Below are 24,073 nucleotides of genomic sequence, written 5' to 3' on the forward strand. Positions count from 1 at the left end.
AGGAGATATTTGTTGTTAGGTTTTTAACTGTTTTTTAGGGCCATGAACAAATGTTTAACTAGTTTAAATGGTATAAATATGATCAGAATATTAACTGTTTCTGTGTGTTTCTCAAAAACCAAACTTACATTTAAATTATGGAGTAATGTTTGTTTAAAACAAAAATGTAAAAAAAAAGGCTTATGCTATTTGGTAACATTTTATAAATTATTATTATTATTAATGCAGTGCCTTGAACTGATTAATTCCAGGCATAAGGCACTGCATTAATGATTACTATAATGTGAACATTATAGTAATTTATTATATTCATGTAATAATGATAGTAATAATAATAAAATACAATTATGTATTGTTTTATCATCTTTGTGTTATTAGTTTTTATTATCTCATGTGGAATCATAAATATACACAATCTGAGCATAAAGCTCAGAATGTAAAATGAACTGTCTTGAATTGTTGTTAATTTGTTGTTGTATTTATACAAAATAATAATCACATTAGACAAAATGTTATTTTTCACGCTCTTGCTGAGCTGCTACATTCTGTGATACTGTAGGTTTCTATAACCCAGACATGAAGTATTTCTGACAGTTTACTTGATATTTGGATTGGTTTGGAAAATATTTCAGGCTCCTTTTCCGTCATCGTTTTATGACTCACTCCTTTGAAGTCGCCCTGAAGGAGTGAGGAACACAGACGATAGTGTCGAGATTCATTGTCGTTGTGACGTCTCTTGTCCTTCACAGTGCTCAGTATCCGTGGTGCCCAGGAGGAGGAGCCTCCAGACCCCCAGCTGATGCGACTGGACAACATGCTGCTGGCAGAGGGCGTGGCTGGTCCTGAGAAAGGGGGCGGATCCGCAGCGGCCGCCGCCGCTGCAGCCGCCACTGGGGGCGTCGGTGCCGACAACTCAGCAGAACACTCGGACTATCGGGCCAAGCTGTCTCAGATCCGACAGATTTACCACACGGAACTGGAGAAGTATGAGCAGGTGGGGGAAGAAGCGTTTTATCACTGCTACTCCAAAACACGTACAGCATGTTAAGTTGTCATAATTTATCACTAGCAAAAACAAAAGAAAGAAAGAAAGAATAATCCAAGGCTCTTGGGCTCAAACTAACCACACTTGGAGCATGGGTAGCCCCAATGGGGGCAGTAGTCACTATAGCAACAGTGACCTGATTTGCATATTAATTAGGTCACATGGCCAGTGAGTGCAAAATCATACTTTTGTTCATAGAGCCTATATAATTACTACATAATTTTGACACACCCTACAGCTGCCTCCAAGGCCCAGATGATCTTTCTATTTAGGTCATGTGGTCATCCAGCACACAATTTTATCCAGATCTGGGTGGGGGATTTGTCAATTCATAACTTCTTGTTGCCTTTCCTCAAATGGTACACGTGAAACTTTATGGGCAGCAAAGTCACATGGAAAGCCTTCAGCCAGCTGCACACGGGGTGAACCAACAGAAAATACAGCTGATCCAATATGAAATTGGATCACCAGTGTATTGTTAACCCCAAGAGGTCCTGAATGGGCCAGTTGTCTGCCTGGGGGGGTTGTTATCCAGGACCCAAGGTGGTTCTGTGGTGTGGTAGATGCAGCACCAGCATGTGATCCCAGACCTGACCTGGCCTGAGTGTCCTTTAAGGTATTTGTTGTATAGAAACGTAGCACCAAGCACAGAAATTATCACTGTGAAATATCAGGATCATTCAGGTCAGCAAGTGTCTCCTGGGAAAAAAAAATAAACTTTTTTTTTTTTTCCAAGTGGTGTACCTGCTCAGGAGGCTCACTGCGGTATTGTATCACTTCCTGTTCCGGAGCACAGCGGTGTTTTTCTGTATCTGTTAGCTGTTTAATCTGCGCAGTTAGATTGATCTAGTTATCTAGATTACGATTTGTTTCCCAGTGTAATCTTTACGTGCCTTAACTAAAGCAATACTTCTGCTGAATCACCTCTAAATTATTTACACATTATTCACTTTGCGTGTTTTTAGGAATCCGCTAGCTTAGCGTAGCTACTAGCTCTTAGCCGATTTAGCATGGCGGCTTCTCCTGTCTCTCCCACACTTTTCTGCTCTGGGTGTGAAATGTTTAGTTATTCCTCGGCCTCCTTTAGCAGCAACGGTACTTGTAATAAGTGTAGCTTATTCGTAGCTTTGGAGGCCAGGCTGGGCGAATTGGAGACTCGGCTCCGCACCGTGGAAAATTCTACAGCTAGCCAGGCCCCTGTAGTTGGTGCGGACCAAGGTAGCTTAGCCGCCGTTAGTTACCCCCTGGCAGATCCCGAGCAGCCGGGAAAGCAGGCTGACTGGGTGACTGTGAGGAGGAAGCGTAGCCCTAAACAGAAGCCCCGTGTACACCGCCAACCCATTCACATCTCTAACCGTTTTTCCCCACTCGACGACACACCCGCCGAGGATCAAACTCTGGTTATTGGCGACTCTGTTTTGAGAAATGTGAAGTTAGCGACACCAGCAACCATAGTCAATTGTCTTCCGGGGGCCAGAGCAGGCGACATTGAAGGAAATTTGAAACTGCTGGCTAAGGCTAAGCGTAAATTTGGTAAGATTGTAATTCACGTCGGCAGTAATGACACCCGGTTACGCCAATCGGAGGTCACTAAAATTAACATTAAATCGGTGTGTAACTTTGCAAAAACAATGTCGGACTCTGTAGTTTTCTCTGGGCCCCTCCCCAATCGGACCGGGAGTGACATGTTTAGCCGCATGTTCTCCTTGAATTGCTGGCTGTCTGAGTGGTGTCCAAAAAATGAGGTGGGCTTCATAGATAATTGGCAAAGCTTCTGGGGAAAACCTGGTCTTGTTAGGAGAGACGGCATCCATCCCACTTTGGATGGAGCAGCTCTCATTTCTAGAAATCTGGCCAATTTTCTTAAATCCTCCAAACCGTGACTATCCAGGGTTGGGACCAGGAAGCAGAGTTGTAGTCTTACACACCTCTCTGCAGCTTCTCTCCCCCTGCCATCCCCTCATTACCCCATCCCCGTAGAGACGGTGCCTGCTCCCAGACTACCAATAACCAGCAAAAATCTATTTAAGCATAAAAATTCAAAAAGAAAAAATAATATAGCACCTTCAACTGCACCACAGACTGAAACAGTTAAATGTGGTCTGTTAAACATTAGGTCTCTCTCTTCTAAGTCCCTGTTAGTAAATGATATAATAATTGATCAACATATTGATTTATTCTGCCTTACAGAAACCTGGTTACAGCAGGATGAATATGTTAGTTTAAATGAGTCAACACCCCCGAGTCACACTAACTGTCAGAATGCTCGTAGCACGGGCCGAGGCGGAGGATTAGCAGCAATCTTCCACTCCAGCTTATTAATTAATCAAAAACCCAGACAGAGCTTTAATTCATTTGAAAGCTTGTCTCTTAGTCTTGTCCATCCAAATTGGAAGTCCCAAAAACCAGTTTTATTTGTTATTATCTATCGTCCACCTGGTCGTTACTGTGAGTTTCTCTGTGAATTTTCAGACCTTTTGTCTGACTTAGTGCTTAGCTCAGATAAGATAATTATAGTGGGCGATTTTAACATCCACACAGATGCTGAGAATGACAGCCTCAACACTGCATTTAATCTATTATTAGACTCTATTGGCTTTGCTCAAAAAGTAAATGAGTCCACCCACCACTTTAATCATATCTTAGATCTTGTTCTGACTTATGGTATGGAAATAGAAGACTTAACAGTATTCCCTGAAAACTCCCTTCTGTCTGATCATTTTTTAATAACATTTACATTTACCCTGATGGACTACCCTGCAGTGGGGAATAAGTTTCATTACACTAGAAGTCTTTCAGAAAGCGCTGTAACTAGGTTTAAGGATATGATTCCTTCTTTATGTTCTCTAATGCCATATACCAACACAGTGCAGAGTAGCTACCTAAACTCTGTAAGGGAGATAGAGTATCTCGTCAATAGTTTTACATCCTCATTGAAGACAACTTTGGATGCTGTAGCTCCTCTGAAAAAGAGAGCTTTAAATCAGAAGTGTCTGACTCCGTGGTATAACTCACAAACTCGTAGCTTAAAGCAGATAACCCGTAAGTTGGAGAGGAAATGGCGTCTCACTAATTTAGAAGATCTTCACTTAGCCTGGAAAAAGAGTCTGTTGCTCTATAAAAAAGCCCTCCGTAAAGCTAGGACATCTTTCTACTCATCACTAATTGAAGAAAATAAGAACAACCCCAGGTTTCTTTTCAGCACTGTAGCCAGGCTGACAAAGAGTCAGAGCTCTATTGAGCTGAGTATTCCATTAACTTTAACTAGTAATGACTTCATGACTTTCTTTGCTAACAAAATTTTAACTATTAGAGAAAAAATTACTCATAACCATCCCAAAGACGTATCGTTATCTTTGGCTGCTTTCAGTGATGCCGGTATTTGGTTAGACTCTTTCTCTCCGATTGTTCTGTCTGAGTTATTTTCATTAGTTACTTCATCCAAACCATCAACATGTTTATTAGACCCCATTCCTACCAGGCTGCTCAAGGAAGCCCTACCATTATTTAATGCTTCGATCTTAAATATGATCAATCTATCTTTGTTAGTTGGCTATGTACCACAGGCTTTTAAGGTGGCAGTAATTAAACCATTACTTAAAAAGCCATCACTTGACCCAGCTATCTTAGCTAATTATAGGCCAATCTCCAACCTTCCTTTTCTCTCAAAAATTCTTGAAAGGGTAGTTGTAAAACAGCTAACTGATCATCTGCAGAGGAATGGTCTATTTGAAGAGTTTCAGTCAGGTTTTAGAATTCATCATAGTACAGAAACAGCATTAGTGAAGGTTACAAATGATCTTCTTATGGCCTCGGACAGTGGACTCATCTCTGTGCTTGTTCTGTTAGACCTCAGTGCTGCTTTTGATACTGTTGACCATAAAATTTTATTACAGAGATTAGAGCATGCCATAGGTATTAAAGGCACTGCGCTGCGGTGGTTTGAATCATATTTGTCTAATAGATTACAATTTGTTGATGTAAATGGGGAATCTTCTTCACAGACTAAAGTTAATTATGGAGTTCCACAAGGTTCTGTGCTAGGACCAATTTTATTCACTTTATACATGCTTCCCTTAGGCAGTATTATTAGACGGTATTGCTTAAATTTTCATTGTTACGCAGATGATACCCAGCTTTATCTATCCATGAAGCCAGAGGACACACACCAATTAGCTAAACTGCAGGATTGTCTTACAGACATAAAGACATGGATGACCTCTAATTTCCTGCTTTTAAACTCAGATAAAACTGAAGTTATTGTACTTGGCCCCACAAATCTTAGAAACATGGTGTCTAACCAGATCCTTACTCTGGATGGCATTACCCTGACCTCTAGTAATACTGTGAGAAATCTTGGAGTCATTTTTGATCAGGATATGTCATTCAAAGCGCATATTAAACAAATATGTAGGACTGCTTTTTTGCATTTACGCAATATCTCTAAAATCAGAAAGGTCTTGTCTCAGAGTGATGCTGAAAAACTAATTCATGCATTTATTTCCTCTAGGCTGGACTATTGTAATTCATTATTATCAGGTTGTCCTAAAAGTTCCCTAAAAAGCCTTCAGTTAATTCAAAATGCTGCAGCTAGAGTACTGACGGGGACTAGAAGGAGAGAGCATATCTCACCCATATTGGCCTCTCTTCATTGGCTTCCTGTTAATTCTAGAATAGAATTTAAAATTCTTCTTCTTACTTATAAGGTTTTGATTAATCAGGTCCCATCTTATCTTAGGGACCTCGTAGTACCATATCACCCCAATAGAGCGCTTCGCTCTCAGACTGCAGGCTTACTTGTAGTTCCTAGGGTTTGTAAGAGTAGAATGGGAGGCAGAGCCTTCAGCTTTCAGGCTCCTCTCCTGTGGAACCAGCTCCCAATTCAGATCAGGGAGACAGACACCCTCTCTACTTTTAAGATTAGGCTTAAAACTTTCCTTTTTGCTAAAGCTTATAGTTAGGGCTGGATCAGGTGACCCTGAACCATCCCTTAGTTATGCTGCTATAGACGTAGACTGCTGGGGGGTTCCCATGATGCACTGTTTCTTTCTCTTTTTGCTCTGTATGCACCACTCTGCATTTAATCATTAGTGATTCGATCTCTGCTCCCCTCCACAGCATGTCTTTTTCCTGGTTCTCTCCCTCAGCCCCAACCAGTCCCAGCAGAAGACTGCCCCTCCCTGAGCCTGGTTCTGCTGGAGGTTTCTTCCTGTTAAAAGGGAGTTTTTCCTTCCCACTGTAGCCAAGTGCTTGCTCACAGGGGGTCGTTTTAACCGTTGGGGTTTTACATAATTATTGTATGGCCTTGCCTTACAATATAAAGCGCCTTGGGGCAACTGTTTGTTGTGATTTGGCGCTATATAAAAAAATTGATTGATTGATTGATTGATGTATTTATCCTGAAAGTGCTGCATAAATAAAGTTATTATTTTTACCTTCTCACCAGACAGTGTACACACCCTGTCATTTTGAAAAAGAATTTGTTTTCTTTCTTTCTTTTTTGTTACTTTTTCATGATTTTAAAAAGGCTATTTTTTAAACAATTATTAATTATTTTAAAATATTCTTTAAATATTGGACACCTTTTCATTCAGGACCATAGACAAAGGTTTTTTTTGTGTGTGTTCATTGTTCTTTAAGTTCTTTTTAAAAATAGAAGCTAGTTATATTTGTCTCCCTTTTTTTTTTTTTTTTTTGCCTTATCTGACAAATGAACCAATCCGTGATTGAAAACCGTCATCCAATCAGAACTGTAAGTTTTGTGATCCGTGACACCCTTAAATATGATAAAGAGGATTTAAAATATGGATTTCCTTTTATGGTGTGAAAACATTCCACTGAAACAAACCTGAAAGAGTTGAGCCGAGTTCTAGACTTTGTAGCCAATGCATGCTGGGACGGTTTCCATCCTGCATGCTTGTGTAGAAGACGGATGAAGTAGTTCCCTGAAACTTTCTAACTATGCTTAATGCTCTTGAAATAAGCTATCACAGGCCAACTCACGACAAGCCAAGCTTTCAGCGATGTTATCTTCAGCAGGCAAGCAGCCATTATATCAGTCACACACCAGCTCTTTTCCGAAGACTGCAACGTCTTGTCATTCCCGCGCAACTCAAAGCATTGCTGGTTTGTCATCTTCTGCGAGGAAGGCTAGTCATCGCTAACTGTCAGAGTCGATATACACCTGAGCGTTTTCGTGTCACCGCCCGCGTGTGTGTGCGCGCGCGCACGAGCAGAACCGCTGCTCCGTGCAACGCTTTGACTGACGTAACCCTGGTGCTGACAAGCGACAGACACCCCGACTCTGAATGCCGTCATATCCAGTGACTGATTCAGACAGAGAGAGAACGAGGTAGATGGAAGGATGGAGTGGAAAAAAAAAAGGGAAACGGTTTAAACCTCTTGAACGTGAACGCGACTGAAAGCCTTCTGTCATTTTAGATTTCTCATCGTTTGTCACATGAAGTCTTTTTAATATTCAGAGTGCCTCCACTGTACGACTCCACTGCAGTGTTTGTTGGGTGTGAAGCGTCGCGCCGAGCGTGCTGCTTTAATTTAGACTCGTCTTATTGCCCTCCGAGATGCACCTCCTCGGCCGAGGCCTAGCGGTGATGCTGCACCCCGCTCCGCAATCCAATTTCATCCTTTTGTTCTGTGCAAGGCGGCTGAGCGTCCGCGGTGCTTATTCTTTTATGAATCCTGTTTGTCTGTGCGTCCAGGCGTGCAATGAGTTCACCACCCATGTGATGAACCTGCTGAGGGAGCAGTCTCGAACACGGCCAATCTCGCCCAAGGAGATCGAGCGCATGGTCAGCATCATCCACCGCAAGTTCAGCTCCATCCAGATGCAGCTGAAGCAGAGCACCTGTGAGGCCGTGATGATCCTGCGCTCGCGCTTTCTCGATGCCAGGTGTGTGTGTGTGCGTGTGTGTGTGTGTGTGTGTGTGTGTCTACCCATGTTGTTACAGCCTCGGAATTTTTTATTTTATTTTTTATAGTGTTGTTACAATTGTTAAGCCATATGTAGCTTTTCATCTTCGTAATTTCACACGTCATTGTACACTTGAAGAGATCAGATGCCTGTTATGTACAAAAATCACACATTTTTAATTGACCCCAACATGCACTGGGCTGCAATCTAAAAAAAGGAACTGCTGTCTCAACAAGAAAAATTGATGTAACAATTTGCATTGATTTTTTAAAGTTATTTCAACTTACTTATTTCAACATTCAACTGAGTTAATGCCACAAGACGTCTCTAGTTAAGCTGAAATAACTGTATTTAAGTTGAAATAACTTAAAAAAAATCTATGCAAATTGTTACATCACTTTTTCTCGTTGACACAGCGGTTCATTTTTTAGAGTGTGCTTTGTAACGACGACTGTGCAAAACATTAAAGAATTTGAACATACCATTTTCATTTTATTTGTGGAAATCAGTGAATTTTTCTCGTGTGTTCTTTAAATTCACGTTTAAATTATTTTTTTTTCTATATTTTAAAAAATGATTTATGGGGGTTTGTACCTGAATGTTTCACTTATTTATTTCATGCATTGTGCACAGAAGCTAAATTATATACTTACACTGCAAAAACTCCAAATACTTCCCTTTAGGTGATGCATCTTAAATATGTTGAATTTTCATTTTCTTTGACATTCCCTTGGCAGATTTTATTTTTACATGAAAATAAAGTGTTTTTAACTTGGAATAAGTAAGAAAAATTGCCAATCTAATAAGTGAAACTTCAAGATATTTAAGATGCGCTGTCTAAAAATAAGTCCATATATTTTACTGGAATTTTACTTGTTCTGTGGTTATCTTATATTAAGTGTAATGAGATATTTTGAATTGAAATTAAACAAATATAATTTGAATGATTTTGAGTTTTTTCAGCTGGAAAAGAGAAATTTGCTTTTAAGTAGTTCACACATGTATTTCTTGTCCTTTTTTGTTTTAAATCCAGGCGAAAGAGAAGGAACTTCAACAAACAGGCAACAGAGATTCTCAACGAGTACTTTTATTCCCATCTGAGTAATCCATATCCAAGTGAGGAGGCCAAGGAAGAACTGGCCAAGAAATGCAGCATCACAGTCTCACAGGTATCACGAAGGACATTAAAAAACACCTAAACAAAAATTATACACATTGTTGTTCAAACGTTGTGGCTGCCAGTCGACTGCTGAGGCTATGTCTTACAGAATGAGACCCTCCTCGGCAATCGACAAAGGTAAGCAGCTAACTGTATAATCGGTCATTTGAAAAGGTTTATCTACATTTAATACAGTAAACATGCACGTTTACTTCTGTAGAGAAACTGTCTGTGCTACTAGATACTTTGAATGACATTTTTCCCTGTTCAGTCGCAGTGTGGGCACAGTTCAGCTAATCAGCTAACAGCTTGTTAGCTAAGCTAATGTTTTTTGTTTACGGATTATCCTCTCAGCTAACTTTGAAAACCATTAGCCGGCCAATTAGCTTCCACTAAATTTAGTTCAACTGACTTTAAGTCAGTTAACATCTTTAAATAAAGTTTAATAGACTGATCAATATATGGGTTGCCTGATAATAACAGCCAATATGAACGGTTCACAGACATACCAGTATCTGTGTTATTTTTGCTATGAATCAAAGTTTGATTTTACCAAATAAACAATGCAGAAAAACATTCTGGCTGTTGCAACTAGTGCCATTATGTAGTCTGTCTAGCAGAGCGCACTCAAACAGCATTTTTCACAATGTTGTCAAACATGGCTGGGGCCCCATCACCCCTTGGTTACATTAGCTACATATATATATGGAGAGTGGGCGTTTTACAACTACAAGAGACACATGGTCGCTATGCCGCCAGCTATGAGGAGCCAAAACAGATGAGAAGTATATTTTATGCAAATGTTGAGGGATGCAATACATAAATTGCCAAGCCAAGTGAAGTAATTTGATGACAGCGTCACGTACGTTGCTTGAGCAAAATCATCTAACATGGCAGAATGTGCTTCCAGACAGCTGTATTTCTGTATAGATTTAATATGTTTGCTATTTTTTCCTCTTATATTTTGTAAAGGTTAGTGAGAAATAAACACTATTATATATCAGCATATCATAAATTTTTTTACTGTCTAATATTGGTATCGGTAAACTGTTTACATGCCCAAATAAATGCAAAGTAATAAATAGACAACGTGTTTATTATTAACCAAACTGTTGAACACCAATGTAATTTGTGCCAAAAGAATAAGATCATGTTATTATTGTAGGTGAGGAACTAAACTTTAGAGAGCAGATCGCTTCTAAAGTCACCAAAGCAAATTAAATGATGGTATTATTCAAAAAAAAAAAAATATATATATATATACACTCAACAAAAATATAAACGCAACACTTTTGGTTTTGCTCCCATTTTGTATGAGATGAACTGAAAGATCTAAAACTTTTTCCACATACACAATATCACCATTTCCCTCAAATATTGTTCACAAACCAGTCTAAATCTGTAATAGTGAGCAGTTCTCCTTTGCTGAGATAATCCATCCCACCTCACAGGTGTGCCATATCAAGATGCTGATTAGACACCATGATTAGTGCACAGGTGTGCCTTAGACTGTCCACAATAAAAGGCCACTCTGACAGGTGCAGTTTTGTTTTATTGGGGGGGGATACCAGTCAGTATCTGGTGTGACCACCATTTCCCTCATGCAGTGCAACACATCTCCTTCACATAGAGTTGATCAGGTTGTCAACTGTGGCCTGTGGAATGTTGGTCCACTCCTCTTTAATGGCTGTGCGAAGTTGCTGGATATTGGCAGGAACTGGTACACACTGTCGTATACGCCAGTCCAGAGCATCCCAAACATGCTCAATGGGTGACATGTCCGGTGAGTATGCCGGCCATGCAAGAACTGGGACATTTTCAGCTTCCAAGAATTGTGTACAGATCCTTGCGACATGGGGTCGTGCATTATCCTGCTGCAACATGAGGTGATGTTCTTGGATGTTGGCACAACAATGGGCCTCAGGATCTCGTCACGGTATCTCTGTGCATTAAAAATGCCATCAATAAAATGCACCTGTGTTCTTCATCCATAACAGACGCCTGCCCATACCATAACCCCACCGCCACCATGGGCCACTCGATCCACAACATTGACATCAGAAAACCGCTCACCCACACGACGCCACACACGCTGTCTGCCATCTGCCTGGACCCCGATGAAGACGACGAGCATGCAGATGAGCTTCCCTGAGATGGTTTCTGACAGTTTGTGCAGAAATTCTTTGGTTATGCAAACCGATTGTTTCAGCAGCTGTCCGAGTGGCTGGTCTCAGACGATCTTGGAGGTGAACATGCTGGATGTGGAGGTCCTGGGCTGGTGTGGTTACACGTGGTCTGCGGTTGTGAGGCTGGTTGGATGTACTGCCAAATTCTCTGAAACGTCTTTGGAGACAGCTTATGGTAGAGAAGAACATTCAATACACGAGCAACAGCTCTGGTTGACATTCCAATCTTGCGACATCTGTGGCATTGTGCTGTGTGATAAAACTGCACCTTTCAGAGTGGCCTTTTATTGTGGGCAGTCTAAGGCACACCTGTGCACTAATCATGGTGTCTAATCAGCATCTTGATATGGCACACCTGTGAGGTGGGATGGATTATCTCAGCAAAGGAGAAGTGCTCACTATCACAGATTTAGACTGGTTTGTGAACAATATTTGAGGGAAATGGTGATATTGTGTATGTGGAAAAAGTTTTAGATCTTTGAGTTCATCTCATACAAAATGGGAGCAAAACCAAAAGTGTTGCGTTTATATTTTTGTTGAGTGTGTGTATATATATATATATATATATATATATATATATATTTTTTTTTTTTTTTTTTTCAAAACAGTGGTGAGACCAATACTCAAGAATTTGTCATCAGTTTGGAGCCCATTTTTTAAAAAGGAGATCAAACTATTAGAAGATGTGCAGAGGGGGCTACTAAGATAGCTAATGGCCTCACTAATCTATCTTATGATGGAAGACTCGAGAAACTAGGCTTGCCAACTCTGATCTTCCGCAGACTTCAGGGGGAATATGATTGAGGTATACAAGTCCATAAATATTTATAACTTGAAACTGAGTGCTGACTTCCAAGTCTCAGAGTTGAGTGTTACAAGAAGACACAGTTAGAAGTTATACAAAGAACAATGTTGAACATTACTCCAACTTGGTTTCTCACAGCGCGTCATCAACAACTGGAACTCTTTCCCAGAAGGAGTCAACCAGGCACCCAGTGTCAGTGTGCTTAAAAACAGCTTTATCAAAGTGTGGATGGCTCATCCGCTTTAATCAAATTGGGAAGCTACAGGTCTTTATGAGACAACTGCAATGTCATTTTAAAAGGATGTGAGCGTAAAGCAGGGCTTAATTTGAAGGGGAGCAAGCCGGAGCGCGCTCCGGAACCTCGGACGCGCGCTCCAGAACCTCTGACATTGGCTCCGCCAGCTATTTATACTAGATCCGGTGATCCGCCACCTCTCTTGACTAACAAAATATTTTTAAAAAATCACAGCGATTGCTCTCACTGCCACTCACACCGCCCTCCTGTCTGCTGTGCGGTTTTACTATAATAAGTGTAAAAAATAGCGCTGACTACTTCGCGGATTTCGTTTATCGCGGGTTATTTTTAGAACGTAACTCCCGCGATAACGAGGGACTGCTGTATATCATTAAACAGGAATTTGTACTCTATCCGGATTTGGTGTGACTAGTGTTATTAGGCCTACAATACATGCCAAGTTTATTTTCGGTGTGGCGCACAGCGTTGTTCGCAAGCCCCACCCCCCACCCTTTTTTTTTCTGCACCGGAGCCACCCATCCTCTGCACTCCGGGACCTCCCACTTTACAAATTAAGCACTGGCGTAAAGGCAGTTTCTTCCTTGCATAGTACACTCTCCGGCCACTTTATAAGGTACACCTTGCTTGAACCAGGTCAGACCCCCTTTTGCCTTCAGATCTGCTTTATTTCTTCATGGCATAGAGCCAACAAGGTGTTGGAAACATTCCTCAGAGATGTTTGTCCATATGTACATGATAGCATCACGCAGTTGCCATTCAACCAGTCTTCCTATTCTCCTCTGACCTCTGACATCAACAAGGCATTTTTGTATACACAACTGCCGTCACTGGATATCTTCTCTTTTTCAGACTCTTCTCTGTCAACCCTAGCGAAGGCTGTGTGTAAAAATCCCAGTAGATCAGCAATTTCTGAAATACTCACACCAGCCTGTCTGGCATTAACAACCATGCCACGGTCAAAGTCACTTAAATCCCCTTTCTTCTCCCATTATGATGCTCGGTTTGAACTTCAGCAAGCCGTCTTCACCACATTTAGATGCTAAATGCATGGAGTTGCTGCCATGTGATTGGCTGTTTAGCTATTTGTGTTCACAAGCAATTGAGCACACAGTAAATTTTGGACAGTTAACTTTACTCTGCCAGGATAACATTTGGTCCCAGTCCTAATAGAGTTAAATATACTTTATCACAGTGCTAAATCAATTCTATCACAGGGTAAAATCAACTCTCTGTCATGCTGTGAATGACTCTTATTAGAGTTGAAAAACATGATTTGACAAGACAGTAGAGCTGATTTCACTCTTTAATAGAGTGTATTTAACTGTATTTGGACTGGGACCAAATGTTATCCTGGCAGAGTATATTTTACTCTGCAAACTTTACTGTGCAGGTGTACGTAATAAAGTGGCCTGTGAATGTAAGCTAAGGTAAATGCCAGAGTAAATGCATAGTTAGATTTTCAAAATGATTTTCCGTGTGTATTTTTATGTCTTAATATTTATTACTCTATCAACATTTTCTGTACTGTGAATAAACTGTATGTTGAAAGTAAACTACTGTTTACTTTCAGTTTGTTTAACTATTAATGCTTGATCGTTGTCTGGTCTTGGTTGGCACACTAAATCTTTTTGTAAACCTCCGTGTTTACAGTCCAGCATATTAAAATTTCTGCTCTTCTGGGCTGTTTTTCAGGGTTTTAGAGCCCCCCCCCCAAAAAAAACAACAACAAAAAATTTTGAAAAGCTATGACTAAATTCATACAAGAAAAGTTAGCGGTTAGCATTAGCTTCAGCTAAATGTTTTAGCGGTTTAGCATTATCACAGTCAACTTTTCAGTTACCAGATTAGTAGTTATTGAAACTAACTTTTAAACTTGCTGTTAAGTTTACTCTGAGTGTTTCTGATTGCTCCGTGCCTTTACATTAATTATCTGGTTAGCCTGGATTGCGTTCTAAGTCAATAACATGCTGAGTAATGTTTTTTTTGTTCCCAAGTGAAAAGAGGATCCCCAAAAATGTCTAAAAATAAGTTGTAAAATCCCAGAGTCACCATTTAATTTAAACTTTGGCACATCTCGTGTCTCCTGTCTTCACAGGTATCAAACTGGTTTGGGAACAAGAGAATCCGGTACAAGAAAAACATTGGCAAATTCCAAGAAGAGGCCAACATGTACGCAGCAAGGACTGCAGTCAACGCGACCAGCGTGTCGGCCCACGGCAGTCAGGCAAACTCCCCGTCAACTCCCAATTCAGCAGGTGAGATTAACAGGAGAGGAAAGATTCATGTGGATGATACTGTGGACATGACAATATCTGATCACGAAGTCTAGAATTCAGTCTCTGGTTTATTTTTATTTTTTATTTTTGCTGCCCACTAACACAATAATTTTCTTGCGCTTCTTTTGTTTCTCTTCTTCTCTATCTTTGCTGTGATTCTCTCTCCGTTATTGACGTCCTGGTCTTGCGGACGTTAATTTTTCCTGCCTCTTGTCCGGTTGACCTCGTGCATGCCATTAAGCTGCTCTGAGGGCACGCGGAGTCTTTTGTCATATAGCGACTTCTCAGCTGTATTGGATTAGAGCCGGGTGTTGAAATCAGGTTAAGCCGTGGTCTCTTTATATCTGGGGAGCTGAGTTCCATTAAATTACAAAACGGATTCTTTAAGTCTTCCTGCACATCAGTTATTGCTTCCTTAATGAAACGCGAGTGGCATGGAAATATAGCATCGGAATAATCCACAGGACTTGTTTTAAACCAGGATAAGCTGTTTTGTGCTGATTATCTGTCATGTTTGTTGTTGGGTGACTTTTTAAACTTGCACTTTAGTGACGTCTTATTGTGTGTTACATCTGTATTTTGCAGATTTGCTGACAGCGGATGCTTATTCCGCTCTTTGTTACGATTCCTGCCACCCTTGTTGACTAACCCACTTAATGCACTTTGGCTTTTGCATGATCTGTTTAACTCCTTATTCTGCCACTCTTCTGTTCACTTTCTCTCTTTCTATCGCTCTTTTCTTTGTTCTCTCTGCCTCCTTTTTCTTCTTCTTTGTATTCTCAGGTTCTGCTGGCTCTTTTAATATGTCAAACTCCGGAGACTTGTTCATGAGTGTGCAGTCCCTCAATGGGGACTCGTACCAAGGGGGGCAGGTTGGGGCCAACATACAATCCCAGGTAGGCGCTTCTCCAAGATTAGTCTCTGAACAATACGTTCATGACCACTTGTGACATTTTTTCAAGAAGTGAGGGTTTGGGGTTTTTTAAACGGTGTTAATGTTGTTCATGTTAGTTTAACAGTGTTATTAGTGCTATTCATTTATTGTGTTTTTGTAGTTCAATTGGTTTAATCCGTTTAGCTAAGTATCATGTTGCCGTTACCATGAGTGAGAAGTGTAGTGCATTTGATGTCTTCCGTCACTGTCTCTGTACAACCTGGTCTCACGGCAAGTCGTGCTTCAGCAGCACAAAATATACATTAATCTATTGGTTCATGATATTGTGACGAAAAGCACCTCATTTTCGTCACGCAGCACGAATTCATTCTAATTAATTCCATGATGGCTGCACAAAATTAAAAGTGAAATGGGGGGGTTATGTTAGGGTGGGGGAAAGGAATAAGATTAGGTTATGGTTAAGGTTAGGGTTGGGGGTGGGAATAGGGTTAGTAATAGTGAGTTTAAAAAAGCTCCGTCACGAACATTTGACTCATTTCGTCATGGGAGCACAAAAAAAAAATGTGAGACTGGGCTGCTCTGTATGTGGGTGTGTAAAAATAAAAACACCTGCCTGGGGCAGGCTACAGAAAAGACAAAAAGCTGTGGCTCAGTTTTTGTTCTTCTGCATAGCTCACCACAATATATTTAAAGTGAAGTGGCGTCTGTGTACATGTATGCGTGCATGTGTATATCTTCAGTCACAGGCAAACTGGGGAGAGCTGACATTTGGCATTTGGTATGCTTATGTATTTTGTTTCAAGGATGAATGCCGTCAAAACAGAACATTGATGGGGCAAATATTTTTGGAGAAACTATGGATAGTAGCTAACAGCACTGAACAATGGATGTTGATAATTACATTTTGGACTCACACGCCATTCCCACAGATAGTAGTAAAGCATCTATATATTAAAAGCAAAGTGGCATCCGTGTATGTGTCTGTGTGGGTGCATGCATGATTTTATTTGGTAAGTTCAGTTTATATACATAACATAATTGTAAAATGTTAAAAATACATGGATGACACAAGAAAGTGAAAACATCTATTTCCATTGTGGTTTATTTAAAATGAAATTACAAAATAGAAGTAATAATAAAATAAAAATAATAAAAGTAATACTGTTACTGTTAATATTAATAATAATAATAATAATAGTGTGTATATGATAACAAGAACCTAAATGATTTATAAATACATTAAGACAGTAAATTAATATTAAAATAAATACATAATTAACAAGAAATAACAGGGTTGAGTTCTTCCTCTGGAAACTGTTGAGGTCTAAGTTCTAGGGTTCTAAAACCATTTTGGGCTCACACACCATTCCAACTTATTATAGAAAATTTGCATAATTTTTACACCCTTTATTACCACCCTATTTTATAAACACTACCCAATCTAGAGCCCATGGATCCCCACGGGGATCGCGCTAGTTTAACTTAAATTGCTGTCGGTTGTGGTTCTTACTTAAGCGTTTTCGGACAGTTTGAGTGTTAGGACATCAGCATTTTGAACAAAGTGTGATTTTGGCCTTGTCCACATGGTAAAGGCATAATAACATGACACTGACTGATGACATCATCAAACACAAGTTTAAATGGTCATGGGTGGAGAAAAAGGACGATCTCAGAGATAATTTCTCGGACTATGTGAAGAAGCTGAATCTATCTCATGTCAGGACCACTTGAAGTACATTTCACGTGGAAAATAGTATCTCGGTGAAACACAAAGTTTCCCAAAAGTCTGTGCACTCAACACGTCTTGGACTTTATTTACATCAATTTTGAAGAAATACAAACAGTATGGCACTGAATGGTAAATCTTCATGGAGTAGACAGTTCTCAAAAACTGAGTGACTGTGCAAGAAGGAGAAGAGTGAGGAAAGCTACGAAGACACCCAGACAATCCAGAAGAAATCATAGGCCTCTCCTGTAGTTTTTCACCAGATTTGCACACACTGCAGCAGGGATTTTGGTCCACTCCTCCATACAGATCTTCTCCAGATCTTTCAGGTTTGGAGTTTCAGCTCCCTCCAAAGATTTTCTATTGAGTTCAGGTCTGGAGACTGGCCAGGCCACTCCAGGATCTTGAAATGCTTCTTACAGAGCCCCTCCTTAGTTGCCCTGGCTGTGTGTTTGGGGTCATTGTCATGCTGGAAGACCCAGCCATGACCCATCTTCAATGCTCTTACTGAGGGAAGGAGGTTGTTTGCCAAAATCTCCCAATACATGACCCCATCCATCCTCCCTTCAATACGGTGCAGTCGTCCTGTCCCCTTTGTAGAAGAGCACCCCCAGAGTATGATGTTTCCACCCCCATGCCTCACGGTTGGGATGGTTTTCTTGGGGTTGTTCTCATCCTCTAAACATGGTAAGTGGAGTTGATTCCAAAAAGCTCTATTGTGGTCTCATCTGACCACATGACCTTCTCCCATGCCTCCTCTGGATCATCCAGATGGTCACTGGTGAACTTCAAACGGGCCTGGACATGTGCTGGCTTGAGCAGGGGGACCTTGCTGCCCTGCAGGATTTTAAACCATGACAGCATCATGTGTTACTAATGTAATCTTTGTGACTGTGGTCCCAGCTCTCTTCAGGTCATTGACCAGGTCCTCCTGTGTAGTTCTGAGCTTTCTCAGAATCATCCTTAGCCCACAAAGTGCGATCTTGCATGGAATCCCAGACCGATGGAGATTGACAGTCATCTTGTATTTCTTCCACTTTCTAATAAATAATCATAAAAGTTGTTGTCTTCTACCAAGCTGCTTGCCTGTTGTCCTGTAGTCCATCCCATCCTTGTGCAGGTCTACAGTTTTGTCCCTGGTGTCCTTAGACAGCTCTTTGGTCTTGGCTATGGTGGACAGGTTGGAGTGTGATTGATTGAGTGTGTGAACAAGTGTCTTTTATACAGGTAACAAGTTCAAACAGGTGCAGTTAATACAGGTAAAGAGTGCAGAATAAGAGGGCTCTTAAAGAAAAATTGTCTGTGTGAGCCAGAATTGTTGCTGGTTGGTAGGTGTTGAAATACTTATTTGCAGCAGTAATATACAAATAAATTATTTAAAAAAATCATACATTGTGATTTCCGGATCTTTTTTTTAGATTATGTCTCTTACAGTGGACATGTACCGAAGATGAAAATTTCAGACCCCTCCATGATTTCTAAGTGGGAGAACTTGCAAAATCGCAGGGTGTTCAAATACTTATTTTCCTCACTGTATGTCTAAATCTGTTAGTGAGCACTTCTGAGATAATCCATCCCCCCTCACAGGTGTGGCATATCAAGATGCTGATTAGACAACCAAACTGCTTGTATTTCTTAATAAGTAAATTAACTCCAAGGCGTATTGAAAGTGGTGATTTGTATGTTTTCAAATCCTTATATTTAGTTGGTTCTATAACGTCTGGTCTGTGAAACAGAGGCACTATATATACAAACTGTAATTCATGAATGGTTTTGTTACACTCCTCGAATTAAAGCTGAACATCCACACAGTTACATCTTGTTTCATTTCAACCTTATTGTGGAGGTGTGCAGAGGAAAAATGACAAAATATTGTGTCACTACTCAAATATTTATGGACCTGATTTCATCCAAACTTGACCTAGGTTACACTCACCCTCAAGCTTTGAATTATTGTCTAGGCTTTTGTCAGCGTACCATTAAGTACATGACTGCAGACACTTTTGGAAATGGTGCAACACTCATCAACACTCTGGACTAAATTTTCCCGTAACATTCACACAGCCAAGGGTGTATTCCTGCTTCCTGACTTTGCCCCTAGTGGACACAGAGGAGGAACAGAAGAGTTTCTGAGTGTCACAACTCTCACCACAGATGAATGAATCACTACCCATGGTGATATCCTCATTTAGTTTCAGTGCTTTGGGCATCATTTCTCCGTCCCTGAACCCCCACTTTCTATTCAAATCAGCTGTTTGAATGCTTTAGGTCATTCATGAATATGCAGAGGGGGGATTCTTATCAGAGGTAAAGAGGTCTGCAGGGTCGGTCCTTAATTATCGAAGCTCATGTGCCCCCAAAAAGGTTATGTTCCTGAACTTGTGCACAGGAATGACACTGTAATGAAAATGAAGAAGGGGAGGAAAGAAAGTGATGTGTTGATGGTTTAAATATGCTTCCTAGAGCCTTGATCTCAAACTACCCGCCTGCCCAGATTTGTCTGCGAGGCTTTTATGTAAAGTCGCTGACATGCTCATAATTTAATATTAAACTTGTCCCAGATTTTTATGGCTTTTGCCACAAAGGTTAAAGTTTAGGCTGCTTGTTTCTTTGTTATCGGGATATCTCCAAAACACAGGGTGTCAAAATCCAACCCCACGTCCGCGTCGTGCCACCTGGGTAACGGATCAAGTAGGGGATTGTCTGTTGGGGGGAAAAATGGTGAGGGCCTTGTGTGCCCCTTGGCCACTACGATAACCATGAAGGCCTAACAGCAACCCTAAATGCAACGGAGGCTAACAGGGCTCTGGTGATACAAGAAGTCCTCAACTGCGGATCAGGTGGAGGAGGTAATGTCTTGTAACCCAGTGCCTGTGATGGCGGCTGATGGAAGCAGCGGGTTCTCATACCCCGATCTTCTGGGATTTCCCAGCCATCGGACCAGGCTAAGAACTGTCAAGGACCGTGTGTGTGTCAGTGTGCAACAGCAATCCCACGTTAAATGACTTCATGCACAGGCGCCTCTAGATTGACCCTGGATGCAGGTTTTCACCACGTCCACCATCGACATTCAGACGATCTTTCTCAGCACTGAGCAGTTGCCATGATGATGATCCCCAAAACACAAGAACAGATTTTAGTGAAGGTTCGTGGCGAGTTAGGTCTAGATCAAGGAACAATGAATTAGATTTTGAGTCACTTGGACCTCCAGAATAGTTTTTAATAAATGTTCTTTGAATACTCTTGGCATAGGCTCAAGGATGGCTGGATACTCTTTGTTGTTTGTACTTTGATGAAACAGCGCCCCCATGTGTACTTCAACATGATGAAGGACAGATAAATAAAAGACTGATGGGCCGTGGAAGCTTGTGATTGTCCTCTAGTTTTATTACCCTGCGCATCAGTGACAGCAGGGTATTGGTTTCACTGGAGTGCATGTATGTGTGTGAGTGTGTCTGTGGAGAAGATAACTCAAAAACAGCTGGATTGTTTTCACTCAAACTTAGTGGAAATAGTACTTGGCTACATATCTTAATACGTCTCAACAACCAAGAAGCCCAGATGGATGATCTAAAGTGTATATTGATCATTAAAATATTTGTGAAATTTTAACAAAGTCACACAGAACTCACATGATGAAGTCATATGTAGTCAAAGACACCATTTTTGCCAATTGGTGTGTTTCTGTGGGCGTGATCCGGCACACATGTACCTCAGTGTGGAGGATCCCATTGGCTGGAAAAAGCCAAGAGGACGCCCACGTTTCACCCCATTGTGGCAGATAGATGGTCACTTGTAACACATTGAGGAAGTGGTGGGATGACATAAGTGGTCAATTAATGTATGTTTAGTGCTGGAAAATGTCTGAATCTTTATCCTGGTTCATTCCGGAATTTAATGGATCCCATCCGAGGCTGAACCCAATGTTTTTCACAATGATCTGTGAGAGATATTTTACTATTTTTTTGCTATTCTTATAATCAATCAATCAATCAATCAATTTTTTTATATAGCGCCAAATCACAACAAACAGTTGCCCCAAGGCGCTTTATATTGTAAGGCAAGGCCATACAATAATTATGTAAAACCCCAACGGTCAAAACGACCCCCTGTGAGCAAGCACTTGGCTACGGTGGGAAGGAAAAACTCCCTTTTAACAGGAAGAAACCTCCAGCAGAACCAGGCTCAGGGAGGGGCAGTCTTCTGCTGGGACTGGTTGGGGCTGAGGGAGAGAAGCAGGAAAAAGACATGCTGTGGAGGGGAGCAGAGATCGATCACTAATGATTAAATGCAGAGTGGTGCATACAGAGCAAAAAGAGAAAGAAACAGTGCATCATGGGAACCCCCCAGCAGTCTACGTCTATAGCAGCATAACTAAGGGATGGTTCAGGGTCACCTGATCCAGCCCTAACTATAAGCTTTAGCAAAAAGGAAAGTTTTAAGCCTAATCTTAAAAGTAGAGAGGGTGTCTGTCTCCCTGATCTGAATTGGGAGCTGGTTCCACAGGAGAGGAGCCTGAAAGCTGAAGGCTCTGCCTCCCATTCTACTCTTACAAACCCTAGGAACTACAAGTAAGCCTGCAGTCTGAGAGCGAAGCGCTCTATTGGGGTGATATGGTACTACGAGGTCCCTAAGATAAGATGGGACCTGATTATTCAAAACCTTATAAGTAAGAAGAAGAATTTTAAATTCTATTCTAGAATTAACAGGAAGCCAATGAAGAGAGGCCAATATGGGTGAGATATGCTCTCTCCTTCTAGTCCCCGTCAGTACTCTAGCTGCAGCATTTTGAATTAACTGAAGGCTTTTTAGGGAACTTTTAGGACAACCTGATAATAATGAATTACAATAGTCCAGCCTAGAGGAAATAAATGCATGAATTAGTTTTTCAGCATCACTCTGAGACAAGACCTTTCTGATTTTAGAGATATTGCGTAAATGCAGAAAAGCAGTCCTACATATTTGTTTAATATGCGCTTTGAATGACATATCCTGATCAAAAATGACTCCAAGATTTCTCACAGTATTACTAGAGGTCAGGGTAATGCCATCCAGAGTAAGGATCTGGTTAGACACCATGTTTCTAAGATTTGTGGGGCCAAGTACAATAACTTCAGTTTTATCTGAGTTTAAAAGCAGGAAATTAGAGGTCATCCATGTCTTTATGTCTGTAAGACAATCCTGCAGTTTAGCTAATTGGTGTGTGTCCTCTGGCTTCATGGATAGATAAAGCTGGGTATCATCTGCGTAACAATGAAAATTTAAGCAATACCGTCTAATAATACTGCCTAAGGGAAGCATGTATAAAGTGAATAAAATTGGTCCTAGCACAGAACCTTGTGGAACTCCATAATTAACTTTAGTCTGTGAAGAAGATTCCCCTTTTACATGAACAAATTGTAATCTATTAGACAAATATGATTCAAACCACCGCAGTGCAGTGCCTTTAATACCTATGGCATGCTCTAATCTCTGTAATAAAATTTTATGGTCAACAGTATCAAAAGCAGCACTGAGGTCTAACAGAACAAGCACAGAGATGAGTCCACTGTCCGAGGCCATAAGAAGATCATTTGTAACCTTCATTAATGCTGTTTCTGTACTATGATGAATTCTAAAACCTGACTGAAACTCTTCAAATAGACCATTCCTCTGCAGATGATCAGTTAGCTGTTTTACAACTACCCTTTCAAGAATTTTTGAGAGAAAAGGAAGGTTGGAGATTGGCCTATAATTAGCTAAGATAGCTGGGTCAAGTGATGGCTTTTTAAGTAATGGTTTAATTACTGCCACCTTAAAAGCCTGTGGTACATAGCCAACTAACAAAGATAGATTGATCATATTTAAGATCGAAGCATTAAATAATGGTAGGGCTTCCTTGAGCAGCCTGGTAGGAATGGGGTCTAATAAACATGTTGATGGTTTGGATGAAGTAACTAATGAAAATAACTCAGACAGAACAATCGGAGAGAAAGAGTCTAACCAAATACCGGCATCACTGAAAGCAGCCAAAGATAACGATACGTCTTTGGGATGGTTATGAGTAATTTTTTCTCTAATAGTTAAAATTTTGTTAGCAAAGAAAGTCATGAAGTCATTACTAGTTAAAGTTAATGGAATACTCAGCTCAATAGAGCTCTGACTCTTTGTCAGCCTGGCTACAGTGCTGAAAAGAAACCTGGGGTTGTTCTTATTTTCTTCAATTAGTGATGAGTAGAAAGATGTCCTAGCTTTACGGAGGGCTTTTTTATAGAGCAACAGACTCTTTTTCCAGGCTAAGTGAAGATCTTCTAAATTAGTGAGACGCCATTTCCTCTCCAACTTACGGGTTATCTGCTTTAAGCTACGAGTTTGTGAGTTATACCACGGAGTCAGGCACTTCTGATTTAAAGCTCTCTTTTTTAGAGGAGCTACAAGATCCAAAGTTGTCTTCAATGAGGATGTAAAACTATTGACGAGATACTCTATCTCACTTACAGAGTTTAGGTAGCTACTCTGCACTGTGTTGGTATATGGCATTAGAGAATATAAAGAAGGAATCATATCCTTAAACCTAGTTACAGCGCTTTCTGAAAGACTTCTAGTGTAATGAAACTTATTCCCCACTGCTGGGTAGTCCATCAGAGTAAATGTAAATGTTATTAAGAAATGATCAGACAGAAGGGAGTTTTCAGGGAATACTGTTAAGTCTTCTATTTCCATACCATAAGTCAGAACAAGATCTAAGATATGATTAAAGTGGTGGGTGGACTCATTTACTTTTTGAGCAAAGCCAATAGAGTCTAATAATAGAT

At 40.6% G+C, this 24,073-nt stretch overlaps 1 protein-coding gene across 2 annotated transcripts in view; it reads left to right on the forward strand.

Annotated features, from left to right (window-relative positions):
- The window catches only part of pbx1a (pre-B-cell leukemia homeobox 1a), a 162,106-nt gene that overhangs the window by 117,711 nt on the left and 20,322 nt on the right, over positions 1-24,073 (forward strand). Inside the window, exons 3-7 of one of the 2 annotated variants that reach the window (XM_034182466.1) lie at positions 750-994; positions 7,765-7,955; positions 9,010-9,145; positions 14,478-14,637; positions 15,442-15,554. In XM_034182466.1, coding sequence (XP_034038357.1) covers positions 750-994; positions 7,765-7,955; positions 9,010-9,145; positions 14,478-14,637; positions 15,442-15,554 — 845 coding nt within the window. The remainder of the gene's footprint in view (positions 1-749; positions 995-7,764; positions 7,956-9,009; positions 9,146-14,477; positions 14,638-15,441; positions 15,555-24,073) is intronic. The other variant, XM_034182467.1, reaches the window with a different exon arrangement.

The sequence above is a fragment of the Thalassophryne amazonica genome, chromosome 12 (assembly GCF_902500255.1).
Source record: "Thalassophryne amazonica chromosome 12, fThaAma1.1, whole genome shotgun sequence".
NCBI lineage: Eukaryota > Metazoa > Chordata > Actinopteri > Batrachoidiformes > Batrachoididae > Thalassophryne > Thalassophryne amazonica.